Below are 11,260 nucleotides of genomic sequence, written 5' to 3'. Positions count from 1 at the left end.
ATTGTGCAACGAAACAGTCACAAAAACATTAGTGTCGTTGCCTTAACACTACATCTGATTTTTGTTTACAAATTTTTCAGTCGAATACAAGTGACTTTTTCGGAGATTTAATTCAATTAATGTGATTTTTAAAAAAGTAGATTAAATAAAAATGTCAGCGGAAGTATCAACATCCAATTTTACATTTAAGGTCGTTTTGTTGGGGTGAGTTAAGTTGCTGATTTTGCATATTGCGTTTTATTATCGTTAATTATAAATTTTTGACGATTTTGTGATGGATATGGGTGTATTACAGTGATAAATCAAAGTGAATTCTGATAGTTAGTCATTGGATGTGATAATTAATTAGATCCAGTGAATACTACGGTTTAAAATGAAGAAATTCGCGTCATTAATTTTGAAAATTGGAATTGATCAATAATTCACTGTAAATAGCACTTCCCGACATTTCCGGCACGTTTAAAGCAAAACAGCTTCAACTAAATTAAATTCTTGACCACTAATTCTACGTGCGAGCATTTATATTAGTAAAACTAATGTCAAAATATCAATACTTAAATCCTTAATTACAGAGAAGGCAAAGTCGGCAAAACAAGCATCCTATTGAGATTTGTACATGATCAATTCAACAAACAGCATTTATCGACGATCCAGGCATCATTCCTGAACAAGAAAATTAATTTTGAGACGGACGATAACCGGAACTGTCGGGTTAATCTCAATATATGGGATACTGCGGGTCAGGGTAAGTTGTGGACACTATGATACAAGTTGAGGTGAGTCGACCTTATAATTCTTTATTTCCCCGAAAAAAGGTCGACCAATCTCAATTAGCATCACTCGGGCAATCAATATTTGCTTATCTTATCTTATCATTATTGTCTGGAAACGTCTATTATTTATTCGTGATTTAGCAATTATGAATCATAATAGACTCTAATTTAATTAACTTAATTCCATGATATAATTTCAGAAATGTTTCATAGCTTAGGCCCAATATACTATCGTAATTCACAAGGTGCAATTCTAGTGTACGATATATCTAGTGCTGATTCATTCGAGAAAATAAAAATGTGGATAAAGGAATTAAAAAAAGTCGTCGGCGATGAAATTGTATGTGTGATTGTTGGAAATAAAATTGATTTACAAAAAGAAGGAAAGACAAATTACGATCCCGAACCGCATATTCAATACGCAAAAAGCGTAGGCGCGTTACACTTTCTAACGTCAGCGAAGCTCAATGAGCACATTGACGACTTGTTCCTTGAAATATCGAAGCTAATGATTAAGTCTCATGATGAGAAACAGCAAGCAAATGCGACATTAAATAGATCAAATTCAATGAGACGACGTTTAAGAGTTGAAGAAAGTGAGCCTAATGTAAATATTAATGAGAATGCTGAGACATCAAATTCTAGATGCTGTGGACGATAATCAAATGTTTATTATTTAAACAAAAAAATTATAATTCACTTTTATGATCAATTTACTTGTTCTCGCTTATATGTAATTTAATTAACAAAAATAAAGGAAAAGATTGAAGATTTTTGGCTGTTTAATATGATGCTTGAAATATGAGTTTTTTGATGCAATACAAATTTGTCGTAGAGTTCAAAATCTTTGTGACCCCGAAAATACAAACTGCGATTAGTCAACAGCGCATCTTGTTATGAATTAAGTATTTCATCTTAAATTCCACAAAGGTCAAGTTCATTTTTAGGCATACGATACGCAGTCTGTTCAACTCGGGATATATTAGATCAGTGGTGGACAATCTTTTATTATTTGAGGCACACCGTAATAAACCTTTAATGAAACAGTACACAGCATGCGGTTCATAATATTCCCGAAAAAAATGGCGGTACACAGGTTGCCCACCACTGGATTAGATTAAACTTGACATTGAAGCTGATAAACTTTTTTTAAGAACTCATGATACATATTTGTTGATTAGATAGACATAGTAGGTCAGAAAAATTGACCCTGTAGAAAATAATACCGGAACATTTTAAATAGCAATAAAAATTAAATTCCTTGATATTTGTATGCACTTATTAACTTTACTTGTTCGTAAAAATCAACTGTGATCCATGATCTCTCTTAAGTTTCGTCTAAAATTAGCTCTATTGCTGTCTACTACTTGCTATTCCCGATTCCGATTGCGATACTATCTCGATCGACAGTTTCTTATCATGGATTCTTTGGCTGCCCACGAGATCTTTTGCCATCTACTAAGTTAGACTTAGTTAAGGGAGCTTCCACAGGTATTCTAATAAAATGTTCAACCCATCGAAGTTTATTCATTTTACCACGTTTTACTATGCCAGCATCCCAGATCTGATATCCATATTTCTACTGATACTTATATGTATGAAGACTTAATGTTTATTCAGTATTTGGTATTTTCGCCTTAAATATCTGCAACCAAAGCAAAGAACCTCTTCGAAATAATTTTTTCCTTGATTTATACTTACCTCATAGTTTGTTGACTAAAATTTTCTTTGCACTTCTTCATTTCGAACGTCAAATATCTTATGAAAAAATGGTCTTTATAACTTGATGAAATCCATTGATGGAGTCTAAAAATAAATTTTGATCAAAGTGACTAACCATGTTAACAAGGGATTTTTGATTAATGTGTTCATCATGCCATACACGTTGCTTTTATTTTTAATAGAAAATTGCTATTCCTCGTAATTGAATATTCATATCTATTTTCAACCCCTTAAAATTCTTCGATTTATATCAATCCCCAATTACATTCAATTGATTAAATTTGGCTAAAGCTTTTTATGAAATCAGCCAAACAATTCCATCATAAAATGCATTTATGAAATAAATCTATTCACATGGAAAATTTTTAAAACATGCCGATGCAGTAAATCCATTAAATAATAATATTTTGCTATCTATATTGAATGAATTTTTCTCGATTCCACATATTCACGTTTTTATTTGCATTCTCATTGAAGTTATTCAAAAAATCAAGTCGATAGTAACTTTTTGACGATAATAGTACCTGTAAGCGCATCTAGTGTTGAGAATAAGTCAACTGTCGTTTAATATTTAAATAATATTTGCAACAACAATTAGTTGATTTTCCCCTTTTATAGTTGTAGACCCCTTGATGTAAATATTTTAGTCTGTTTTCTAACTTCAAACAATAAAAATCTAAATTAAAGCATTAAGGAAGTTTTTTTAATTATACTTAATTATTCCTGTGAAACCGATTGATCAGGTGGACGTGGGTAAGTTGTAAGGAACCAGGGATGATTTTATGCCGAAAATTAACATTCATAACTTTAATATACATAAGAATACGATCCAGTCAATGGTAACTAAGAATAACTGTAGCTAGATATCAATGTTTACTATAGATATATGATAAAAATATAATTTCGTTTGATGCTTTTCATAACTTCACTTAATTCGATGATAGCACGTATTTTATGGAGTCAATTTATAAAATTAAATAAAAATAAAACGTGAAAAAAGAAATAAAATGGAAAAATGGCATGAAAAAATGCAATGCATTTACTGTTGTATTACTTTATGGCATTTATTGAAGGGTTGGAATTTCATTCTAAAGATGTCCTATTTTAGATACATTTAGAATGACTTGAAAAGCACAATAGAATGTTACATTATTGTTCCTGCGAAAGAAAGGTGTTTTTAAGAGCTTTGAAGCATAATTCAACATTTTTGCACATTAATTTTTCTCACCTCACTATCTATTGTGTTTATAATGATAAGCAACATAAAATATCATCCAAGCATTAATGCTCTTTCTCTTTATCTACAGTTACACTGTGTAAATGTAAGAGTAATAGAAATTTTTCTTATTCCTTATTCCGTGTATACATAACTGTCAGGGAAAAATTAATATATTTTCATTATAATGTCTTATTGTGTCTGTTCTTGCTTCCTTTTTTTTTAATATTCATCTTTTTTTATTATTATTCAACAAAATACATTTTTGTCTTGTTTGCAAATACAACAATAGAAATGAAAATTCACTTTGCTAGACATTTTTTCCCTTGTATTGCGCTTTTGTTCATCCTTGCTTCTCACACCATACAAATGGTGAGCTTCAAGTATGACGATCGTTCGAAGGTACGCAACTTGAAGAACTTTTAAGGTTTTTTATTATTGAAAGTTAAAGTGCAGCACTCTATCCACACAGTTTACAGCACTAGTTCGTCACGAGGTAATAAGCTAAATTGCCCTGACGGTTCCGAAACGGTTGATTTCAATCCGTTTTTACGGTGAAAATTTCGATTTGCCGCAATGTGGTTTTTGAATTTTCATTGAAATTAAAGATTTTTAATTAAATCTTGACCAATTTTTTTATAATTAAGATGTTTATTCTTTGGAGTTTAAAAACAGACTGAACTTTTTATAAGAAAAGGGGTTTTCAACTATACACAATAAATATTATTCAAATCTCAAATGAACGTTAAAGTCAAAATAATTCCTCAAAACTCGATTTATCTCGTACAACAAGCAAAAAGCTTTACAAAATGCTACAAACTTGCAACCCCTGCGAATCATCCATCCATCCACCCATTATTTATTCTTTACAATTTTTATATCATATTAAAGGAAGGCGCGAGCTTCCACAGCTTTGACGAAATTAAAAAAAAATAACTTTCAATTCCATTTTCCTTTTCATTTTCATATTTCCATTTTTTTTTATTTCACAATCAAGAATCGATTAAAAAGAGGATAGAAAGGAAGTAGGAAGAAGACATTTCTGCTTTTGTAATGGAATATTAAGTTTCCACGTTTATGCATTTAATTAAAAGAGATATGTTTAAAATAAAAAAAGGAAGAGAATAGAATTTTTTTTTCATGCTCCTGTTTTTCCTTTCCTTCATGTTGGGAAAAAAATAATAATAATAAAAGACATCATCAGATTCAGAAAATTAAAATTGCACAAACAATGAGTATTACAAAACATAATAAAAACGGAACAACAATGAGGCGAAGCAAAAAATTATTTTTTTTTTGCACACAGATGTTTTAATTCTGTTGTTTATGAATGGCTTTAAAATGTATGTATGATGATTTTACATGATTTGTTTTTTTTTTGCCTCTCGTTCCTATCTTTTGGGATAATTTTTTATTACTTTTTTTTTCCTTTCTCACTGGTGAATGGAAAAAATTTTCCAATATGTAAATACATGCGAGAGAGAGGAAAAACTGTGAAAATTACAATATATGAAGTTAGTAATCATAACAAGCTTCATTGAACGATTTCGGCACGCGGCATTGGTTTGATGAATTGGATGGGAAGGAAGTAATTATCTTGTGTGGTTGGAATTTATGGTACTGTTGGGAATATGAAGTCATACTGGATTATGATTATTATTATGAGTTTTGTGTCTTTTTAAGGATCTGCTGTAAATGAGTAGCCTGATGGGTAGCATTGAGATGGAAGATGTTGTTTATAGTATCTGATGGTCACTTACCTGGGCTGCGGATAACGGTGAGTGGTCATCTTGTCCATTTCTTGTGCTTCTAAACACAATAGTGTTGCAGTGCATCTCAAACTTCGCTCTGCGACTCTTTCTCAGGTTTGCCGCTAAAACTTAGTAAAACTTATAAATTCCTAGGTTGCAACTTCATCCTTAAAAATGGTCATATTAAGACACATTTCACCGAGAGAAGTCGAGCAATCAGATTAAAGCTTGACGTACTCCCGGCATGTCTTGGAATCCAAGCTACAAATTGACTTCATTCATAGACAACCCTTAATCAACTTATGGCAACTTACCTACCCTACAACATTCTTTCAAAAAATTCCAAACATCCTTTGTAGTCGTTCATAGTATATCTGATAAAATCTCTCAAGCATTTAACAAAAAACACTGCGAATTTCCTCACCCTAGCATAATGAATGGTGCTGAAGTTGTGTATGTTTTACATGCGACTATTGTTGATGATGACATTTGATTATAATTTCATTGCAATGTAGAACAGAACAGAATTTTTGATTGATTAAAAAAAATACACTGTTTGGAGGAGAGAATTGAATCAGAACAAAAAATAATTACGGTTAGATAAATGACGGGGGGTGTGAGTTGGTAGGGTGGGAAAAAAATTCTGTGTATTAAATTGATTAAGCAAATTTTTTAATTAATTTGAGTAAATGAGGATTTTTTTTTTGTTAATTATATTTTAGCATCGATTAATTAAGTAATGAAAATTTTGTTGGATGGTTTTTTTATATGCACAGATGTGCGGTTTGATTTTTTCAAAAACTAATGAATTGGATATTAATAAAGATCTATTATATTATTGAAAAATTATGAATAATATTATATTTTTTGGGAAATTGATGCTAAATGAAGCGGTATTTACTGGAATCATTTGAAAATGAGCTAATGTACAATTTGTACAATTTGGCGCCAAATTTTTTTTCTCACATGGAGTTTTTGAATGCTTAATTTAGCTTGAATAAAGACTAGAATGCTATAAGAATGACTGAAAAGGATGCTATTGAACTGAGCAAAGCTGTTTTTAATGAAATTTTCTAGTTACTCAGCATGGTTACTAGATTAATTGCTTTTAAAAATAATCCAAAAACTAAAAATTTCAAAAATATTTTCAAAATAAACCAAAAATTTCGAATTTTAAAAAATGCGTTACAAAGATGTAAAGGATTCATTCTCAACTTGCTTCACTTGTTTCATTCAAAAATCCCATACACTTTACGCTTTTCAATTCAGGATGTTAATAAATGTTGTATTTTTGCCTGTAAATTCATAGTCCTCACATGAATGAACTGAGAGCATATCGTAATGAAAGTTGATAATGTAGTTTTTACATATCAAACAATAAGAATTTTCACATTTTTTTATACAGTACATGAAACAATGGAATGGCACATTTGCTGCTAATATTTCCATTGGCGTTTTTAAATTCATTTTTGTCCCGCCCTTAATATAATTTTCCCTCTGAATATTATTATCTATGTGCTTTGTGTTGTTTCCATTTTTTTCCTCTCTCATCTTTTTTTTCTACTTCATCCCCATTGTTATGTGCTGCATATTCCATTGTGTAACGAAATTTTTTCATTCGCTTTGTGATGTTCATAGAAGCATGGTTATTATTTCAATTAATATCATTTAGATATCGCGTCTGTATTTTCCCCCTTTTCTTTATGTATATGATACATTTATGATTTTATTATGCATGCGCATCATAATATTTATGTAATTTACTATTGAGGATTTATGATTCTATTATGAAAGTCATGTGATGGAATTTTTTTGTGGATTTTTCTAAATTTTTTGAATTTTTACAATTTTTGAACTTTAAAATTCAATTTAATTAATTAGTATTAAGTACCTACTCATATCTACAATCATCTCATACCTCCAATTTAATTCATATTAATCGATTCCAATATTTTTCATATTATTCAATTTCAATCGCACCAACAACAATGAAGAATTTCATTTCAATTTAATATTTTAAGGTTGCGTAGGAAGGGGAAGGTAATGCAGCATGCGCAGGACGAAAAGGATATAATTCTAGGGGAAAGTATGTCATTATCCTATAAATAACAATGCATTATATTTCAACAGCATCAGTTATGATTGTTTCATTGTGATAATCGTTAGTGAATTGTGAGGATTTAATTTAATACCTTAAAATAATGGCAAGTCCTTTTTTGACACCAATTCCAAGTGATTTAATATCGGATTATATGTTTGGGAGACGACGTCAAAGGAGGAATCGAACGACGTTTAATTCAAGACAACTTGAGGAACTTGAAGGATTATTTCAAAAAACACATTATCCTGAGTAAGTTTTGAATTTATTTGTGGAAATATGGATTGGAAATGGAACTAATAGTGAGTGGCATGAAGCCATTCCAAGAGTATGCGAATCTTTGACTCAAGAAGTTGATCTAGTGAAATTAAAATTTTAACGTTTAAATTTATTTTGAAATTTTCTTTAGAATTAAAAGTTCAATATTTGAAGTTAAGAATTCAAAATGAATTTGACGGTTCAAAAAGAATTTTTAAAAATATTCAACAAATCACTCAAAATGTCAATCACATCAATTAATATAGAGTTTCTCAAGTTTGATCATTAACTGAATATCGTATAATGATAATAAAAATTCAAATCATCATTATCACATTGAAATCTAAGCTAAATTTATTTTTATTACTGTTTATTTGTCTATGCTCACATCAGTGTCTTTTTACGTGAGGAAATAGCATTGAGAATAAGCTTAAGTGAAGCTCGTGTTCAAGTTTGGTGAGTTCATTGATAAACCACATACAATAGTAATTTACTGAAAAAAAAAATTAAATTTAATACTTTACACCGCAGGTTCCAGAATCGCAGGTAGGGTTATTGCAAATTTTTGAGGTTTTTTTAAGTTCTCGTCCCATAATTTTTGAGTTCAATGTAATAATTCGTGAGTTTAAAGTAGTAATAATAATCGAAATTATGCAGGTGAGACTAAAGGGAGGTTAAAGAACTTCTAAAGTCAGTTGACACATAAATTCCATTGTGGCCATAAAATAAAGTTACAATTCAATTCACTTTATTAGTGTTTTTTAACCTTAATCGTGATGGATATTAATTTGTGGTGCAAACAAAATTTAATTAAATGATAACGACTTTTAAAATTTTGAAATTAGATCCAAGGGTTCGACAACTATTCTGATTCTTATTTACAATTCATTTCGAGAATTAAAAAGTTACAAATTAGTCAAAACTCAAATCTCCGGCATTAAACTTGAAAATAAATACAGCAAAGCTATATCAAATCAATTAATAACTCCTTTAAACTCTCAAAATCTAGAGCAAAGTGGCGAAAACAGACGAGACTTCAATTGCTTCAAGATGCATGGAGAATGCGACTTAATGAAATTAATCCAGCCGCCTTAGGTAAGTTTTATAATGGAACTAATATATCTTCTCATCTAATGTGAATTATAAATCTTAAAATAACAAAAACAATAGCATCAAAAGCAATGTCCATAAATGATATTCCAAAGTCACCATCTGAGTATGAAAAATTTATTTGTGAGAATGTAATTAAAAATTCACAAAAATATCAACAACAGACGGAAGCATCAGAGGCGATGTCACTTAATGAGAATGATAATTCAGTGTGTAAAAATATGTTAAGGAACAAGACACATGACGACAAGGATTCAGAAGACAGTGATGAATCAGAATCGGAAATTGATTTAGTCACGACAAATCGTGTTCAGTCTGACTCGTATGCACTTGATTACTCGAATAGCAATAATAATAATAATAACTTAAATCATAAGAACAATCATATCCATGAGGTTGGTGATAAGTGAATGGAATGAATTAATTATTGATCATATTTTGGGGGATGTTCATAAATGACGTCTGTCGAAAATTGAGGAATTCGAACTTTTAACAACCATAGAATGACAGTCATGAGTCATTTGTATGAAAACTAAATCTAGTCAAGTGCTGCAACTTAACACTAGTGCTGAAATCGATTTAGAACTAATATTGAGAATTTTAGAAATTCATAACTTGTGAATGATCCTCAAATTGTAAATAAGTGAGTGAAATTAAGTGATTTAAGACAACTAATGCAATAAGAACTAATATTTACCTTCATACTGACTATTGTTGAATTGACACAATGCAGAATTTATTGAATGAATTCAAATCGGATTTTAAAACTTTTGAGAATCTATTTTGAATTTTTTGAATAGAATTATCATCAATTTAAATGTGAAATTCGAGATGATTTGAAAAAAAAAGTAAATAATTTTGAAGTCGGTGAACGTTTAAGTTATATTTCCTTCTTATCAAGGCTGTTTAGTAGAGTGACGAAATAAAAGAATGCAAAATGATGTGGAAATTGATTTGAAAATTAGGGAAATATTTGAATTTTGGAGATTTAATTTCTAAATCACAGTAACTTGGAGAGATTATTATTCCACTTAAGGATTTTAACAATAGCGACAAAAAAGACTACAGAATATAAATCAAGTCATAAAACACTATATAAATTTGAAAATCTCAATTTAATTTTGAAAAATCTAAAATTTAATTTGAATCTGAAATTAGATACTTAAATTTCTCAAAAATAATCAAAATCCTCTAAAAAGTCTATAATAATCGAATTTATAATTAAATTATTACAATTTTCTAAACGCTCAACTTTATGTAAATTGCAAAAAAAAAGAATTAATTAAGATATGTAAAATGTAACACATTTTTCTCAAGATTTTACAACTCAATTAAGGTTAAGAAGAAGAAGAACTTTTTCTCATTCATAGTTTTCTATAAATAAGTTTATCATAGCTATGTTTATCAGTGAAAATCACATACGTGAATATCAAGAACTGTTGTGACAATCTTAATAGTTATTGTAATATTTATAATAATTAGCCGTCAGTTATGCAAAAAAAGATGTATTAATGATCATAATTGTAATAATATATCATAATATTGATGATTGTGTTAAATAGATGTAAGTCTCTATCCATCTCACTTCCTCATTTTCTTTTCTTATTTTTCAAACAAAAAAAAAGAAGCTATACTGTAGAAATAAAAAGTTTATTAATAAAACATAAGACACACTATTTAAAAAATTCTGACTCAAATTGCGAGAATTTTTTCTCATGAAAGAAAATTTCTCATGTTTTGTCCCAATTTAATGCTTTTTTTTTATTGTATTTACGTCTCTAATGTATCTATAAGGCATTTGCTCTTTATTACTGCTGATATTCTGACCTCAAATAAAATATATATATAGATATGTAGAAAATGGGTATGTCGGACTTCTCTTCTATAGTAAAGTAGGTTTTACGTAATGAAAGATGTGATATAAAAACAAGTAATTAAGTTAATGTACGTCCAACGAGAATGATACGAGCGCATTTTCCGGTTTATAATCCAAAAGGTGATGACTGATGCATTTGATTTCATGGCATATGCAACATAATAAATTGGCTCACAAAACAGTTGCGATGTTGTTGTTGATTTTTGAACTCGTTCGAATTGTACGTGATATTAATCATACATTGATGATAAGATTAAGCTTTTTGCATCAACATCTGTTCTGTTTGTTGATTGTTGATGGATGCAAGTCAAGTATTTTTAGTAAATAATAAGTTGTTGCTGATTCATTTTTGTTTACTTTCTTTTTGTTTTGGTTCAAAAAAGTTTTATTAAATCCTAGTAGACTTAAAGGAATTTGGGTTGCTTTTTAAAGTGATTTCATAAAGCTACACGAGTC

At 29.5% G+C, this 11,260-nt stretch overlaps 2 protein-coding genes across 3 annotated transcripts; both read left to right on the top strand.

The window, feature by feature from the left end:
- Nucleotides 1-41: 41 nt before the first annotated feature.
- Nucleotides 42-1,542, top strand: Rab21 (RAS oncogene family member Rab21). The gene is made up of 3 exons (XM_070634594.1): nt 42-204; nt 573-745; nt 974-1,542. The coding sequence occupies exons 1-3, from the start codon at nt 152-154 to the stop codon at nt 1,432-1,434; spliced, it is 687 nt and encodes a 228-aa protein (XP_070490695.1). The 5' UTR covers nt 42-151; the 3' UTR covers nt 1,435-1,542.
- A 6,070-nt stretch (nt 1,543-7,612) lies between these two features.
- Nucleotides 7,613-9,609, top strand: LOC139086461 (retinal homeobox protein Rx3). Of its 2 annotated transcripts, XM_070634922.1 has the most exons (6): nt 7,613-7,812; nt 8,212-8,274; nt 8,350-8,364; nt 8,828-8,913; nt 8,989-9,034; nt 9,093-9,270. In XM_070634922.1, exons 1-6 carry the CDS (start codon nt 7,664-7,666, stop codon nt 9,154-9,156), a joined length of 423 nt encoding a protein of 140 aa, XP_070491023.1. In that variant the 5' UTR covers nt 7,613-7,663; the 3' UTR covers nt 9,157-9,270. The 2 variants fall into 2 exon arrangements, with proteins under 2 accessions (XP_070491023.1, XP_070491022.1); XM_070634921.1 differs by having other exon boundaries at nt 8,989-9,609.
- Nucleotides 9,610-11,260: the final 1,651 nt, after the last annotated feature.

This window comes from Chironomus tepperi, unplaced genomic scaffold (assembly GCF_022539635.2).
Source record: "Chironomus tepperi strain 1889 unplaced genomic scaffold, CSIRO-AGI_Ctep_v1 contig_85, whole genome shotgun sequence".
In the NCBI taxonomy this organism is placed as follows: domain Eukaryota; kingdom Metazoa; phylum Arthropoda; class Insecta; order Diptera; family Chironomidae; genus Chironomus; species Chironomus tepperi.
This window is presented reverse-complemented; position numbering and strand designations above follow the sequence as displayed.